Source organism: Chroicocephalus ridibundus, chromosome 2, assembly GCF_963924245.1.
Source record: "Chroicocephalus ridibundus chromosome 2, bChrRid1.1, whole genome shotgun sequence".
Classification (NCBI taxonomy): Eukaryota; Metazoa; Chordata; class Aves; order Charadriiformes; family Laridae; genus Chroicocephalus; species Chroicocephalus ridibundus.
Genome location: NC_086285.1, coordinates 137,504,346 through 137,522,394, shown reverse-complemented (window position 1 = coordinate 137,522,394; position 18,049 = coordinate 137,504,346). Strand labels below are relative to the sequence as shown.

The 18,049-nt window shown below is 40.9% G+C and overlaps 1 protein-coding gene across 1 annotated transcript in view; it reads left to right on the top strand.

The window, feature by feature from the left end:
• Window positions 1-18,049, top strand: part of TPD52 (tumor protein D52) — a 129,964-nt gene that overhangs the window by 42,929 nt on the left and 68,986 nt on the right. The window contains exon 1 of the mRNA XM_063327101.1: window positions 819-1,036. Within this exon, the coding sequence (XP_063183171.1) occupies window positions 854-1,036 (183 nt within the window). The 5' untranslated portion in view covers window positions 819-853. Of the gene's footprint in view, window positions 1,037-18,049 lie in introns of the transcript that reaches the window.

Below are 18,049 nucleotides of genomic sequence, written 5' to 3'. Positions count from 1 at the left end.
CCCTGATTACCTTGGGAAGTTCAGAAAATGGGTTGAAGTGTACCCTCAGCCTCTGACAGCTACCCCTTAATGAAGGGAGACCTGAATGACAGTGAGAACAGAGATCTTCCTCTATAGGGTCAGTAGCAGGTAAGGCAGGTCCTTCTAGAAGGTGATCCTTGCTGTATCGATTTTTTTAATGAACTGAAAGGTCATCCAGTCCACAGTTTGGCTTTGTGGGTTAGGAATTATTATTATTTTTTTTTAAAGCCAAGTGGCTACATCGTTGGCTCTGTAACACATCACACTCAGCTTTGCAGCTGCATCTTCATCCACCAGCCCCCTTAGCGGCAGCGTAAGCAGCCTCAGGCTGCCTGTTGCAATTCCAGTTTTACGTCCAGGGCTATGCGCGTTAATATCGCGGCCGCATCCACCTCCCGCTCCCTGCGGTAGGACGGCCGCCGCCTCCAGTCCCGGCCGGCCAGACCGGCTCCCCTCAGCCGCCTGCCCTGCGGGTGGGCGCTCGCCCCTCCGCCGGGCGGGACAGAGCGGCCGGGGAAGGCTTTCCCTGCGCTGTCCCCCTACCTCCACAAGCCGCCTCAGCGGGAGGCCGGCGGAGGAGAGCGGGCGCCGCGGTCAGCTGGCTCGGCAGAGCTCAGTAAGAGCTGCCGTGCCGGGCCTCACCCCCCGGGGCGGTGGAAGGAGGCAACCGCCTGAGGGAGGCCGCCGCCCGGCTCCCTGAGGGCCGCTCCCTCAGCCAAGATGGCGGCCGCCCCGCCTCAGTCCCGTCCGGCGCGCCTGCGCCCGGCGCGTGCCGGTGACCTGGGCGCGGCGCGGGGTCAGAGTTCACGCACCGCCCTCCACGCGGACAGTCATGGCGGCGCCGAGCTGGGGCCTTGCCGCCGCCCGGGCAGGGCTCCGGCCGTGGCGGTCGCGGCTGCCGGCGGTCAGGCGGTGCAGCGGTGCCCCGCCGGCGGGACCGCCGGATGCCGGGGCCCTCCCGCAGCAGACGGAACAGCGGCCGGGCAGCGGTACCGCGGCCTCCGGCCCCCGGCAGGTGAGGGCGCGGCGGGGGGGCCGGGCCGGGGCAGTGTCTGGGGGCGGTCCTGGCCTGGCTGCCCCCGCAGGGCCTCCTTGCGGCCCCGCTACCGCCGCCTTCTGCCTCTTGGCCCGTGCGGGAGGCGTGCTTCCCCACCGCTTTATGTTTTTGAAACGCTGGCTCCATGCACAGCCCTCCTGGTTGCCTGCCTGGTTGCTTCTGCGCATTTATCTCTCTTCTCACCGCTTCACCCTGCTTAGTAAGCATCCCACAGAAATTTGGACAGTTCTTATGCTTTTTTCTTAACATATTCCTACAAAAATCTAACATAGAAAGCGTACAAGTAGTTTTGGGTGCGTAGAAGGTGAAGTATAGCTCTGTGGGTGAAACTGCAGTCTGGCAGGGAGGATGTGGAGAATCTTTAATTAAAACTATTTTGGCAAGTCAGGTCAAAGACCAGTTAGGTCAGTACTCTAGAGATTTGTAGTGGAAATAGGAAGTCTTGTATGAATTAAACGCATCTGGAAATACATGTGTGAAGGTGTCAAAAGAAACAGCAGGACAGGGGTTGAAAGAATAGTGTATATTAATGAGTCTTATGAGCAAAAGCTGAGGGAGCTGGGGTTGTTTAGCCTGGAGAAAAGGAGGCTGAGGGGAGACCTTATCGCTCTCTACAACTACCTGAAAGGAGGTTGTGGGGACGTGGGGGTCAGTCTCTTCTCCCAAACAACAACTGATAGAACAAGAGAAGATGTTCTCAAGTTGTGCCAGGGGAGGATTAGATTGGATATTAGGAAAAATCTCTTCACTGAAAGGGTTGTGAAACATTGGAACAGGCTGCCCAGGGAAGTGGTTGAGTCACTGTGCCTGGAGTAGGTATTTTAAAGACGTGTAGACGTGGTGCTGAGGGACATGGTTTAGTGGTGGACTTGGCAGTGCTAGGTTAATGGTTGGACTTGATGATCTTAAAGGTTTTTTCTAACCTAAATGATTCTATAATTCTGTGATGCTGTTCTCAGGAGTAAAATTGAGGATCATGATGTTCTTGTCAAGGCCTGCACTTTGATAAGCCTGGAGTATAGATAATTCATCAAGAGCAGACCCTACTTCCAAACAACAACAGGAGGGCAACAGGCTTGTATCATATCTTATGTGGCATTTCTTTTTGCATTACTCCCCTGTGAAAACAAAAATGGAGAGATAGATGGTAAGCAGTAGTCTGCTATTTATTGAGGCTGCAGGAAGTGAGATTCTGGAGCAAAGGACCACCCTGTAAACAACTGTTGACTCCTGAAGAGTATATGGGATTTTGTCCAAAAAATAGTTCATAATTGCCAAACAAGTAGAATGTGAGAGATGTGGCAAGACAGTGATAACTGCCATCCTTTGTGCTTCGTGTTGCACCCAAGTGGTCCTGCCTAGAACACTTCAGTATACGCCTCCTGTGAGTCTGTGGGTATGAGAATGTGAGCGGATGAAATTTGTAAAAGAATGAGTGTGAGTGGGTAAAATGACTGTAGAGAGTTTGTGAATAACCATCGTTTTCTCTGGCTGTTGCGTTGATTTTTGTCGTGCTGATTTTCCCCCAGTGTCCGCTGTGCCAGTGGCTGTTAACAGACGTCTAGGGAAACAGAAAAAAGTGGTGTGTGTGTACTAATGTATCCCAGGATATCTCTTCCAGACTGAAAACCCCTGACCTCTAATTTTTCCTCAGGTGGAAGTGGTTCCATGCTGTTCTTCATCCTTGCCACTCTTCTTTTTCTAACTTTTCCATTTCTGTTGGACCACATCAGGGGCTGGGATTACTTGGAGTGTGCCCGGTAGGATGTGGAGATTAATGCTGTGGATTAATAGTGCGGGACTGGTTTGGTACTGGGAGTGTAGAACTAGAAATGCCTCTGTCATTTGTCACCTGATATCTAAATTACAGTGTAATCTGTAACACATTGTTTTCTGTTTAATATCCACACTGAAAAGGCTGGCTGTGCTAGGATCGAAGGTCGGTCTAACCCAGGCTGCTGGCGCAGGTGGTGTTCAAGGGGGATGTCCACAAAAGAGTTTGAGAAGAGATCCAGGTGATCAAGCTGTAGAAGATACTGAACGCTACTTCTGGATTTGGGGGTTGATTATATTTTTTTTCTGTTGAAGTAAGAATCTGGGAACGTAGTCTTTTTTTGTTTCTATCTATAAATACGTTGTCATCAAGCTTTTAAAGATTCTGAACTAACTAATGTTACACAGTATTCACAACGTGGTGTCTAAATGGAATTACATATACATATTATATAAATACTGCAACACAGAAATCAAAGTAGGAATGTAAAATGAAGAGCTGGACTACAGCTCTGGATTTCTCTATGCTCTGCTGAATTACTTTCTCACTTGAACTGGGGGGAAACCAGTAGCTTGCTTTGCAGTGACATGGTGACGTTAAAAACATAACAATGAGATGACGATTGTCGTGAGCCTACTTTCATGCTGTTCTTAGCCCTGTTTGGTGAGCCCAAGTGTGATTGATGATTATTCACTGTTTGCTCTTAAAAGAGTGTGCAGAAGAGGGAGTGGGTTTTGGTGAGAATGAGATACTGAAACAAGAGGAAGATGAAAGGGGTCTGACTCGCAGTGTAATCTGTTGGTTCTGCGTAGTTTTCTTGAAATCACCTTTTCACCAATTTTAACTGATTTTTGATTGCTAGGAAGTGTATTATTTGGTAATAAACTTTCCACAGCTGGGAGCAACGCTGAGCTGGGTAATACTCATGGGAGGATGTACTGGATGCAGCTGGAAGAACTCCAAGCATTAGAAGACCTTTCGAGAAAATCATTTCAAGGGGAACAACATGCTCCCCTCAGGAGAGGGTGCAGTGGCTCTAGCTGCAGTCCTTTTCTGGGGTGCCGCGCGTCTGCAGGATCTGCACTTCCAAGCAGGAGGAACATGCTCTTGCTCATCCCTTACCTGAGCCACAGCAGGAGGAAAGCTTGTGTTCCTTATCTCTGCTGGCAAATAGACAAGTACAAAGCACTGTCTGGCTTCTGGTCGACTTACGGCCTGTGAGAGTAGAGATGTTATTTGGGTCCTTAGTCTTTCTGTTTCTTTAGGAAAAAAATACAGAGGGTTGATGACTTTTCTGCACTGGTTTCCTTTGTCAGCTGGCTTTCCCTCGTTTTTGAAACTGGGTGAATGCTGTGGTATTTGGTAGGCAGTGGCTTATTTTATATGAATAGCAGGAAACTCGATAAATGGGCATGTTGGCATGCATTTGTCTAAGATAATTCAAAGAGCGTGATGATATTTTTCCTAGGTAGCTTTTTAGGATTTTTGGGAACAGCAGCAAATGCATACTGCTGACCTTGCTTCGTAGTTGCCTGGTGTTATTCTCTGCTATGTTGGTAATTTTTTAGGGGCTTGTGTTTTATTTTTCACTTTTGGTTCACTGTTGTTCTGTTTTGCAAATACTCAAACTTATAGAGCAGGCACTTAAAATATTGATTAAAATTGTTAAAAATGTAGCAACATGGTAAGCAAAATGATCTCAGAAACCCACATGATATTTAACCTTGTCTGCAGCAGGCAGCTTACTTCTTGCTGCTTTTTCCTTTTGCATTTTTATAACATTTCAGTTTTACATTCTTAAACTCAACAAAAAAAGACAGGTTTTAAGGTCTTTTCTTCTCCATGAAATTAAATAAAGAAATCTTTTAGAAGGACACGAAATGCTTTAGGTGTTACCTTTATTTGCAGACTGAAGTTGCCTGCCTAGCAAAATAGGAAACCTTGCCTTTTAGGTAGGGTGTGATGATTTTTGTTGATATGGGTAGAATAGTGGTTCTTGAGCTGTGTTCTTAGCTGGGTTACCAACTAAGAAGAAGAAGAAAATCTAAGAATGAAGTAACTAATTAAGAATAAACTGCATATTCTTGTGCACTGTGAACTAAATAGTCTAAAAATATTGTGGAAAAAATGAATGGTGAAGTTTCTCAAATACATTTTTAGGTACAAATGGGTTATCAGTATGATAGCTTTGCCACTGGGCTGCAGTATGTAGCACAGCATGTTAAAACTTCTCTTAGTGTTTTTTTACTTTATAGTAACAGGGTACGAACCATCAGGTGTGTGTCAGTAATCAGAGATATGAGCAGAAACGTAGTCTTTGCTCAGAAGCAGAGATTTCCAGCTGCAGGTCCCGCCGAGGCAGCCGGGAGAGATGCGGTGCTGGGGTTTAGGTGAACCTCCGCGCCCGGCACAGCAGAGGGCATTGCTTGTTTCTAGATGACGCAGGAGAAATAGCACGTTTGAGGAATTTCCTATTTAGTTCCTTGAATAATGTGTTTTAAGGGAAAGCATTTATTAGGAAGAACTGTAACTGACTTTTTCTAAGGTTCAGATGGAAGGGACTGGATTGCTATCAGTACATCATAATAACTAATTTCTCAAATAGAGAAATTACATACATTTCTGGAAGAATAATTTTGTTTTAAATTTGCTTACTCAGCCAGAGGTTCTTTCCTGAAAGGATTCAGGAATTTGAGGAGGGTGTCCGTGTATTTAAATTTCTTGTCACTAGTTAAAACAATGAAATACCAATATTCTTAAGGAGAAGAAAATAAAAACTATTTTAATAGGTGATATAAAGAGTTGCCTTATCTACTTATGTTTTAGGGGAGACATTATAAAGTAAAACACAAGTGATAATTTTAAAGGAAGGTATTACACTTCTGAAAGCTACATGGGTATTCTTTATAAAGGATGTGTGTCTGTTTTGCTGATGCAGTATCTTGGCATTAAAACAAAAATCAGAATTATTTTTAATGTAACTATTGATAGGAAGTATTTCTCTCATTCTGTCTTCCCACCTAAGCTAACAGTTAGAAGACAATTTAACTGAAGTTATAGTTATTTGAGAACAAAAAAATGCTTAGTTATATTTAGTGCAATTTTCACTTGTAATTTTCAATTGTGTAATTTTTTTAGGGCATCTATAATCTTTGTGTGGATGGAGTGATTTTCCAGTGTTAGTAAATAACTTAAAAACATTTTTAGTTTGATTACAAATGTAACAAGATTTTAAAAAAAACCTGTACGCCAAGCACAGAGATTACTCTTTTTGGTAGATTACCTTCTGGCCAGCATTCAAGTACTGGAAACTGCTGACTAACTGAGAGGGGGACTTGCCAGTTGTGGGATTTGCAGGAGCTGGAATGAGTTTTCTTTACCTGGAAATTTCTCTTACTTTTTCAGCTTGTACGTCTGCGTTTGAGAAACTTGGGTTATGTCTGCTTCTGCTGCAATGTGAACGCGTCCTGGTGCTTTCATGCTCGTGCTAGATAAGGACTTCTCAGCATCCTCTCGGCTGGATCTGCTTGAAATGCTGGTTTGCGTTATAGCGGGAATGAGCTCGATTGTCCTTGACACCTCTCCAAAGGAGCAGTTTTAGCCTGTGAATGCTCCAAAACGGGTCTTCTGACCTGGACTTGTCCCAGCTGTAGGCCCAGCTGGGTCTGTTGAATGACCTGTTTTGCTTATGGCAGAAGTGCTTGCATGATGGGATTTTGTAAAATTCACATGGTGTTGGAACAACATTCTCGGAAATGAAGTAGACAGGAGTTTGGATGTTGTTGGTGAACAGCAGACAAATGACGCATGCTGTGCCTTTGGAGGACATAATTATAGTTCGATAAAATTCTGCACAGTTGTGAGGGCAGCAGCGCCTCAGGAACACAAATCTGTGTGGGAAGGCCCTGAGCACCTTGCACACCTCCGTCCTCGGGGTGAGGAAGACTGAGGTGCTCGAAGAACAGTGTCTGCAGTTGTCTGCTAGAATTGCCTCTTCAGGTAGCTCTGGGTCAGCACCTGATTGCTTTGGCATGTCTGGAGGTCCATGAGTGGTAGGCATATGTGATATGCCTACCAGATATGTCAGAGTGGAATGCCAAAATTCGAACTGTTTTAGGACCACCAGTATCATGGAGAAAAACAAGTGAATGCTAGCTGCCTGCCCTTGATCGGCTGGCCGCATGTGAGGTATCTGAAAGAAGGTGCACGGAACCATAATGTAAAGGTTACATAGGAATTGAAGTCCCTCCTAGTGGTTATTGTTATCAACAGGATATTGACATCCAGTATTGCTGTGGGAGATCCCAGTTACTCTCTTGAATATGACTATTGAAACAGCATCTTGTCCTCCAGGAGCCTAGAAAAAAGAGCCTGGAAGGGCAGGGTGGTGATAAGTGGAGAAATTGTTGGGCTGAAGATAAGACAGTGCTGTTGTGTGGGATTGCCAGTGTGCCATTTCAGCATGGCAGCCCTGTACAGCAACCTAAATTGCTCAGAGAAATGATGCAGAGTTCTGTCTAAGCAATCTAGCTGCACAGGCAGGTGCTGGGCTCAAAACACCGACTGCATGTGCTCATCTGCTGTGATTTTGACATAATCCGTGCAGTAGGTTCGCCCAATTTTCCTGATTGAGAGACTAGGTGATTTCTGTTCAGAATTGCACTGGAGAGTTGGACATTTTGGGTGTTCTGCAGGCTGTGAGTTTTGGTAAGCTCACACTAGCAGGTGACCTGGTGGTTGTGTGCTCCTCAGAGCGAGCAGGAATCTTGCCACTGAAGTAGCTGATCCCAGCACATTTAGGACCTGGTGCAGGCACAGGGGAGGAGTGTTTATGAATTGGAGGTAGCTGGGAGAAGCATGAAAAACTGTGGACATACAGGTTCAGGGCACTGTAAGAATCACCTTTTGGTTCTGGTTTGTTGTTTTTTTGTTGTGTTTTTTCTTTTCTTTCCCTATATTACATAAAGTAGTAAAAATATTTTGGTGAAGAAATTGCAGTAAGACTTGGCTCTCCTTTTATTCCTTAAAACAGAACATCAATGAACTTTTATCTGTACTGTTGTCTTCACAGCTTTGTTTTCATTTGTTCTTTCTTTCCACCTCTCTGAAAGCTTTGTGTTTTGTTAATTGAATAGTTACCATTGCAATGTTCTAATTTTTTTCTATACAACAATCCTTGAAAGAAAGATACAATTTAAAACATGAAGTATTTATCTATATGTAGAAGTTGTTTACATTCAAGAAAAAATTTTTAAAAAGTTACTATTTTGTGTTATGAAATAAATTCTTAGTTTAGTAAATGATCCTTCTGGCTACTCAACAGTGTATTTTCAAAGCTGCATTTGAAACTCTTTACAGAAGTCTTGTTTTGCAGTTTCTGCACTGTATGTCCAATCAAAATGTGAAGATAACTGGAAAGCCTTCCTTTTACTACAGACACAAAGAAGTTGGTCTTGTGTCAACCAGTGCAGGAGATTGTACATTTGTAAGATTTGTTGGGTAAGCCTTGGTGGTTTGGGTAGCATTATAATGTGTGCGCAATATGACTTCGCTGCTTTCAGGCATTTTAAATGGCTGATTGATGAATTTTCACAAAAGGGTCTAGAAGCAGCTGTAGGTGCTTAATGTTCTTGATACAGCTGTGATGTCCTTCCCCTGACGAGATGTACTCTATTATTTATGCTATTCCTCCTAAGCACAGTTGCGAAAAGTCACAGGAAAAAAAGTATAATTTTAAATTTTAGTCATGGGTATCCCTGTGTATAATACCAAAAAACTCAGACGCAAACGAAATAGAATATAGCTTTGACTCATCTAATAAGGGACAGGCATAGCCTAATTGACTAAAAAAATCACCCATCTTTGGATTTACTGTGATAGCACAGTATTTGTTATAGGAGGTTAGTCTGTTAATTGAAAAAATTTACATTTGTTTTGTGAACAGTATTGCTACATCTGGTTTAGCAGCATGTAATAAGACATTGGTAACTTACCTCATCTTACAAAGTATTCTAAATAATTATGCTCTTTCATGAGTTTGAAGAACAGTTCGTGTACTGCGTCTTGACAGTAAGTCTAAGAAATATCTATCTTCAAAAAGCTGCAGATAGCCTTAACAACAACATAAAGAGATCTCTAGATAACAACGAAATTTTGATATTAAAAGTGCAATTCAGGAAAACCTGTTGAATATTATGCATAGTGTACAAATCCTATTCCTGTGATCTTGTTTTTTGAGATCTGCATGATCCTACTTGAAAAATGTAATTATGAGAGACAAAGATTGTTTTCACCATGGTATTTTACCAGTTAAGTGCTACATGTATTTGTTTAATTGTTATTTGCATCTCTTTTAAAAATATGCTTATGTCACAATATTACATTGTTCATTACTATGAGGACAATATATATACAAACATATACATACAAGTATATTGCGTGTTCTCTGCACAGCTGAGATACTTTTAATTACAAGCTATTTTGTATGCAAAAATAAAGTTAGGTTTGGAATATATGATATTCATCAGTCAGCATTGCAATGAGTACCAAAATATGGAGCTTGATGAAAGGATGTTGATGAACACAAATTGATATAAAATACTGCACGATGAATCTTTCATTGGTTTTAAAATATAAGTGTAATCCTTTCTGAATCTCTAATAAAAAAACAATTTAAACATTTTTTTTAAAGTGTCATTTTAATATGTGAAGTTGGCTTAAAAATTGCATCTGTAGCCAAGCAAAATCTTCCAGTGCTCTTTGCCAAGTATGACAACTATTACCCTTACAACTTCCTGTAACCATGTTTGTTTCCCTTTGGATAATGCTATGAAATATGAGTAGTCCTATTATTAGTAAAACTGAAGTTTAGTCCTTTTCATACGTTTTGGGATGAGAAAGGTTGGTAAGTAGGAACTGTAACTTGGACAAAATGAAGATATTCTTCAGTGAAAATCTGTTATTTCTGCATTACATGCATTTCAAAATAGCTTTGTGGATATTTTTGTGTAGTGGCCTCTTAATTAGTCACAATTCTTCCCAGGTGGAAGTCAGTGAAGCAATGCAGCTCTTACAGATCTTCTTTACAAGTCATGTGCCAGAAGATTTTATTGCTTGCATAGACGTTGGAAAAATGGTATCTGCATTGTCAAAAGTATAACATGTACTTAGGTAACTGAAGATTAAACAATTGGTTTTTAGGCTGGAAAGGATCACTGTGGCCATCTAGGCCTTATTCGACTGACATAAGGCACTGAATTTCAGCCAGAGACCCTTGTGCTTACCCCAGCAAGCTTGTCTTTCAGATAAACTTGTGAACTTAAAAATAAATAAGTACCCTCTGCTCTGCTCTCATCAGACCCCACCTGGAGTACTCCATCCAGCTCTGGGGTCCCCAGTACAAGAATGACGGAGCGGGTCCAGAGGATGGCCACAAAAATGATCGGAGAGGGCTGGGACGCCTCTCCTATGAGGACAGGCTGAGAGAGTTGGGGTTGTTCAGCCTGGAGAAGAGAAGGCTCTGGGGAGACCTTACTGTGGCCTTTTAATACTTAGAGCACTTGTAAGAAAGATGGAGAGAGTCTTTTTACCAGGGCCTGTAGTGATGGGACAAGGGGCAATGGTTTTAAACTGAAAGAGGCTATATTTAGGGTGGATAAAAGGAAGAATAGTGAGGGTGGTGGGACACTGAAAGAGGTTGCCCAGAGAAGCTCTTGGTGCCCCATCATTGGAAGTGTTCAAGGGACAGTTGGACAGGGCTTTGAGCAACCTGACCTAGTGAAAGATGTCCCTGCCCATGTTGGACTAGATGATCTTTGAAGGTCCCTTCAAGCCCAAACCATTCTATGAAAAAAATGTCAATTGTAATGCCTGTGTGTAAGAAAGCAACATCAGAGTTTCTATTCCAGTATTACTTTTGGCGTTTTCTGCCTTATGAGGGCAGCTTAGATATCCACTTAATGTAACTATCTAAATGGGATTTCCTAGAGGCTTTTTTCAGTATTATTGTAGTTTATTTAGGACTAAATTGAAAAATAAAGGAAGATATTCTTCATTTCCAAGGGCTTATAGCTCAGCTGGTTTCAAATGGATTGTCAAGAGCAGCTTTAAGCTCTCCGGTTTACAACTAAGGTTTAAAATATTGTCAGGTTGTTTTGTCCAAGCTGCGTAGAAGGTTTATGGAATAGATCATGCTCCCTCAATGTTCCACAGGGCAAAGGGTGCTCTTCTCCAGGGACTTCAGTTCAGGTGTGCTCCTAAGTCACATTGGGACACTGAGACTTGTATGCAGCGAAGTCATTGACGCATTTTGCCTTCAAGTTAGCAGTGAGTATGGAGATATCTTAACTTCTGTACCTGTGCTCCTTAAAGCCTAATCCTGCAGTATTTAAAAAAATAAGGAGTCAGAGTTTTAATGAAGAGGTATTTACAAAATACTATTACTCGCACAGTAAACTAGTTGCTGAAAATCCTAATATCTACAGTGAAATTTAAATTATGCTTTGCCAAAACACTTAGGCACCGCTTCTCACCAAGGGATGCTTAAATGCCTGATTTCAGCTTTTTACTTCCAGCCTTTTTGGCTGAAGAGTTTTGTTTGTTTGTCTTTCTAAAATAAAACCCCTTTTCTTCACTGGGCTGAGGAGAATGTATGGATATTCCTCTTTTGGTTGAAACAGCAGAAGTTTGCTTTGCTTTGGGGGTGCTTGAAGTTTTAAGGCTATGATGGGAAATAACTAGACAATTAAAGCCCTAAGTATGCAAAGTTTCTGAAAGTTAATAAAGACTTAATAAATGTAAGAATTAAAATATAGCAGTCAGTTTTCCTCATGCTCTTCTAGGCAAAAAGAGCTGTTTTCCTTTGCTTTTTCCAATCATAAAATCTGAGGGGTTTTTCCTACAAATTTTAAAGTTTGAGAGGGAAAGCTTTCAGTGCTCACTGTGCTCTTCTTGAATACCAGATTTGTAGTACCATATTGTGTTAAAAAGTGGTTCTGTTTTCTTCTGCCCTCTCCTGCTTTCTTCAAGACTTACCTTTAAAAAAATAGGTACAGACAGTATGTATATTTATACCAAACTATATAATTTGGAGTTTGCTGCCATTGAGGGTGCAATTCAAATCATTACTTGGGTAATTGAGTGGAAATTAATGAATATGGTATTTGCTGGAATTTTTAGTTATACTGATATTTCTTCTACTGGACTATAGATACTAAATAATTAATATTAGAATACATTAGAATCCTTATAACTAAAATAATTACCTTGAAGAATTCAGTTCATCATAGTGTAATCTGGTGTGCAAGTACTGTCTCTACAGAAATTTGGTGCATGGGAAGTGACTCATATGAAGCTTTTTATAAATATCTTCTTGCTTACTAGCAGGGAAGCTTCCAGTTTTCTCCTTGACTGCTTTCAGAGTTCTCCTTTGTGACTTTGCAGTCATTAATCTTAGATTTTTCTCTAAATCACTGCTTTTATTTCTGCTTTGAATCACGGATCCTCCTTTTATGCTTTCTCTTTGGACTGTTTTTTCCTTCAGTAGTTTTATTAAATAACACAAATCTTGCTTTTGTTTCAGCTTTATACAGTAGTTAATCTTCAAAACCCTTTGTTTGCAAGAAGTTTATATTAGTTCCTCACTTTTATCTGTTTTTATGGAATAAAATGGAAAAGTCTCTTGTTTAAAGGGAACTGAAGGCATCTTCCTTGTCTTTGTGGTTGCCTAATTTGTATTGGAAGTTGAAGCTGTTGGGAAACAGTATGAACTTCAGTTATTTGATTTTTTTTTTTTATTATTTTTTTATTATTATTTTTTTTTAATAGGACAAAACCTCAGGCCACTAATCGGGGAGGAAAAAGAGCTGTATAATGGTAGGGAAAAATGTAAAACAGACAGTGGACTTTAAAAGAACAATCTCTGAGTTCATGCTGTCTTTGATTATAACTGCATCCTGTGAGTGGGATGATGTGAAGCTAGTTAGAAGCCTTAGTAGGTGAATTTTGTGGCAGTTGTATTTACTTGTATACTAGCTGAAAGTTGTGTACTACTTTGCATTATGGAGAGCTATATAGGAATAATCTACCCATTTTCTACTGTGTGCATAGTTTCGCGTCTGCTTTGTTCATAAGCATTTGGGTTTTTTAAATAATAGCATTTTAATATTTGCCTTGGTACATATTGCAGAGTTAAACGCCAGGCTTCAAAAAAGGCTAAAACAGCCTTGTACATCTCTCAGTCACTGGAGCATCAAGCTGGTGTCTATGGTATGTTTTCTCCATGTGCAAATAATGTGTATTGGCTAGCAATTTGCAAATTGTCCTCTTTAATACTACTTGAGATCCATGCTGTTTGCAAGTAAGAGGATAATTTGATATTTTTTGCAAATGTCTCTTTTTCAAATAGTAGAGCGGAGATGGAGAAGATAAGGTATGTATCGTACTGAAGAGGTGGTTCCTGTCTTCACATTACTGTTTAGATGAAAGTCTAAGTGATGCTCTGGAGTCATATTTCATCTTAGACATTTCTCCCAGTACTACAAAATATAAGCAAGTCATGTACTGTATATGACAACTAAAACTATTTATCAGATTTTGTTTCTATTTATCATTTACATATCTGTGGATAATAAATAAGTAGGTGAAGCCCTGGCATGCAGAGCTATAGCTTGTGTTGTCTGAAAAAATAATGGTAGGCACAAGCCTTCTGCAGAGGAGTAGCATAATGCTGTAGTCAGTGCTGTATATTGAGGCAATTACTGGTGCTGTTTTCTGCATCTCAGGATGTATGTAAACCGGGGGACAATATTTTAAAAAGTTGAAGAAAGAAAAAGAGCAACCTGTGCCCTGTGTCAGCCTGTCCTTTGGGTAGAGATGTGAGTGGTAGAGACCTGAGGTGGGCAGTGCGGGGCATTTTGCCCAGTGCAGAGCTACTTTAGAAGAGGAGACAAAAAGTCTGTGACTGCAGGAGGTTTGGAGGGCTCTGCAGGTTTAGTGGGAATGCTGTCTTGGTAAACAATAGCTGTACGGTGGAATGAGCCTGAAGATGCAAGACTGGATTTAAGAAATCTAGATTAGGCACTTAATAGAGGTTGACAGTATTTTAGAGTAAATAGGTAATAAACGTTAATGTCAGCTCTTAACTTTAAAAATATATATTTTTTTTCCTAAACTTTTCTTTCCTACTAATACACGAAGCAGAGCTTTTGGTTTGAGAAGGCTCTAAAATCACTGATTACTGCTAGGCACAAAGTTGTGAACATGTTCAAAGTTGGAGTTATAGAAGGTACTTGAACTTATTTGGTCAAGGGGAGGCTGAGTGCTGCTCATCTCTGAGATGTGTTAAAGGCATGAGGCCTAAAACTTGAGTGATTATATTGAGACCAGAATAAGATATACTGAACTTCTCCATAAAGAGTCATCAGCATTAGATCAAATAGTTTAATGTATAAAAAGAAGGTGGCACCCAGAGAAATTACTTGGAGCTGTAATTGCTTCTATGTGGAAATGTCAGTCACTGTAGTCATATATCAGTCCTCTCGGTGCTCTTTCTGAGGCTTCACCCTCATTTCTTGGAAGAAACTCAGTGTGCAGGGAAACTGTGGTGGTGAAAACAAAGCTTGGTGCTTGTTGTTTGATAGATTTAGGAGAACTCTTGAGTTGGCAATGCTTGTCATGCTGCTTCTGGATGGAAGGGCATTAACTGTTGGATGTCAGGTTTTGCGGTTTATTGTCTGAGTTTGTCCTGTTGCCTTTAAGGTGATATTCTTCTGCATGATGGAGTTTTGACTTAAATAGAGCTTGTTGCATTTGTTTCAGTAAAAAATAGTGAAAGTATGCTAGAGAGGAATTCAGTAAATGAACTGCATGAATTACTGTGACCTGTTACCCCAGTAAAGCCCACAACAATTTTTAAAAAAATCCTGGGATTTAGGTTTATATCTAAGCAACAGTGCACACTTTTAGTAGTTACAAGGTATGGAAAATTAAGGTCTGGTGGGATAGTGGATAGCGAATTTTTTTTAGGTTGCTGGTTGAAATAAGTGCCTTATCAATATATACTTGGTCAGAGAGTAGCTTAATGTATTGGGTTTTGTTTTAATATTCTTTATAGCAGGCTCCCAGTCTTCTGTCTTTCCTAAATAAAATAATACGTGTTGAAAGTGATCTCAGAAGGGCATCTATTCAGACACTTTGCTCCAGGCAGGACAAACTTGGTTCAGGTTGTTCAGGGTCTTTTCCACTGAAGTTTTGAGTATCTCTAAGCCATTGGACCATTAGCTATTGTGGCATTGTACTGACTTGTTATTGCAAATAAATTTTCACATTTTGTTGTTTTGTGTAACTAACTTGGAACAGAAAAATCTTTCTAGCTATGGATGACAGCGCTGAGGAAAACAAATTTGATAGTTACAGAGGGTTGCATTCTTTGCATGCTGCTTGATGTTAATATGTCATTCACCCCTTAATTGTAGCAGTCAGATTACCAATCTCCCATCTCACTTCTCCATGTTTCATCCATATCTCTCGCATTCCAACATGTGTGCTACTTGCCTTTGCAAGCAAACATAAACCACGTAGCTAAGGTTTTAAAGACATGTTGCTCAGTGGGTGGGATAGGACCACCCTGCTTGTATAGTCATAGGCTGTGCTCCAGAAATAGTATGTTACATTCCTCCATTGGAGTTACTTCTTTCGTTTGGATTTTACTGGGATATAAATCTATGACTTTTTCCACTTTCTGGTTAGTATATATCATCTTGAAGAGTATTCTGTTATTGAAAGAGCTACTGTTTTTTTTATTGAACTATGCATGGAAAGTGAAAGGCATCCAAATATTTGTGAACAACTTTAAAACCTAAAAGTTAGAAGGAAGATCAAACAAGTTAGGCATTTAAGGAGGAGGGGCAACAGGTTCTTGAAAAGAATGTGCCCTTTGTGCTTATGAATTTTGTAATATTCTCCATTTTTTGCAACTTGATGTGTTATCGATGCATTATCTGTCACAGCTTCATGGCCAACACTCCTTGAGAATCAGAAAAGTAGAGTGCTTAATACAGTATGCTGCCCTGTTATCTTACTGTCTTACTGTTTTTCTGTAGTGCTACTGTGGGGAATCTTCTTAAGGACATTCAGAAATTGTGGAGGAAAGTACTCAAAATGTCATTAAATCTCTTTAAATGTTGGAGATAAATTACTATGTAATGAGATCCCCGTTCAAGGTCACGTTGGACAGGGCTCTGAGCAACCTGATCTAGTTGAAGATGTCCCTGCTCATTGTATGGTGGAGGTTGGACTAGATGACCTTTAAAGGTCCCTCCCAACCCAAACTGTTCTATGATCCTGTGATTTTTAGGCCATAAAAATGGGAAATCCATAGGATGTTAGTGCACCCAGCTTCATGATGTGGAGATAAAAATTTCACAAGCAACAAGTTTTTGTAGTGTAGCCTACTGTGTGTGCCATTGTGTGAAGGCAGCAAGAGTGAGGTAAATGCCATTTAACGAGTGTAATTGCGAAGAGATGAAGGAATTTACTGTGAATTGTATTACTGCTTAAAAAAAGCTCAGTGTTGCTTAGTGTGTTCAATGTCCATTACTAATACCATCTTTGTAGATAACTTGGGAAAGTCTCCTTCAAACCAAACTCAGAAGGTCTCTTGGTCCTCTCTACTAGCTCAGGCTTTTTCCAGTTGATCTACATATAAGAAAAGGCAGTTCAGTTTTTGGAAATGGGTCATCTAGTGTAGTGTCTGATTCCACTGGCATTCATTAAATTCATCCAAACTATAAATGGACTTCCTCACATCCTGTTGAAATATGAAAACAAAGCTGCTTTTTACCTGAGACCTGAACTTAGCTGTGGAGTATGTATGCATTAGCCTACAAACGGTAACATCTGCCTTTCTTTGTGGTTTGTGGTTTTTGGTGGTTTGGTTTTGTTTGGGTTTTTTGTTTTGTTTTTTTTCCTAAACCAATTTTATTATTAGTTTGCCTTGCTATGAAGGACAACTGAAAATATTCTGGGATGAAATGATAGCAGTCCTTATCATCCTGAGTTTATATGTTGCTGCCGTATTCTTATCTCTGCCCTTATCTGTGGGTACTCTCACAGTCTTGTTTGTTCATCCTGATGCTCACTTGGTCCTTTGGTGATTTAGTTTGGAAACTAGACCAACAGAAAACTGTCCGTACAAGAAAGTAAATGGGCTTTTGTTTGTTACATTCCTGAAACAGGCTTACTCCAGGTTAGGACAAGTTTCAGTGGTGGCATAAGGGGACAGGAGTTCTTTCCGGGAGGGAGTGGAGAGGGCAGGATGAGGTGTGGCAGTACCAGCCTGGTTGATTTAAACGCTTACAGACCTGTGCCCTAAATTAAAAAGACTTAACAGAGTTTTTGGAGGGCCCCAGAAAGATTTTTGTCAGATGTTTGGTCTCCTGGATGGAGCAGGTGAAGTATTTGGAAGGATGATCTATTCCAAAACACCAGTTTCTGAAAAGCAGCATCTCTGCCAGTTGATGATACTGTGCATGTGTCTAGTCCCTTCAGTATCATACATGCTGCCCTTCTGTATTTACATTATGTGTATTTTTTAAGTTCCTGCAGGCATCCCCCCTTCATAATGTTACCTCTTACTTGGGAAAGTTGTTTTTCTATGTAGCACTCAGCTGCTCCATTTGAGAGACTGAACATCCACTGGAAATCCTCTGCTGTGAGTGTTCCTGTCACTTTCTGGATGATTGTTTTCATTGGCATCATCTTCCTCAGACGAATTGAGTTAGGTCAGCAGTAAAGGATGGAGAAATGGGATAAGGCTGGTTAGGGAAGTAGGGAATTGAACGATTAATTCGGTGGATAGAGTAGTTGGCTGTGGAGTTTCGTTGTATTTGACTGCTGTAACTTGGTGTTGGGTGACAAGGTATAACTAAGATGAGATGTATCATCTTTGAAAACAATGTTCATGAGCATAGTGATGACAGAAAAGTGTTTATTACTTTACAGAGGCAAGCAGTTGAATTCCAAGGCAATTGAGTGATTATGTGAACTCTAGTGAGTTCATAGGGAGAAAGTCAGTGGAAGACCACTGAATTTTGCACTTTGGTGTACCTCAGTTTCCCTTAAAACAGGTTTTGGCATTTCAATATGAGGATTGATTTGTAATCTCCTGCCCAGACGGAGTCATTTTGAGGGGATGTTAA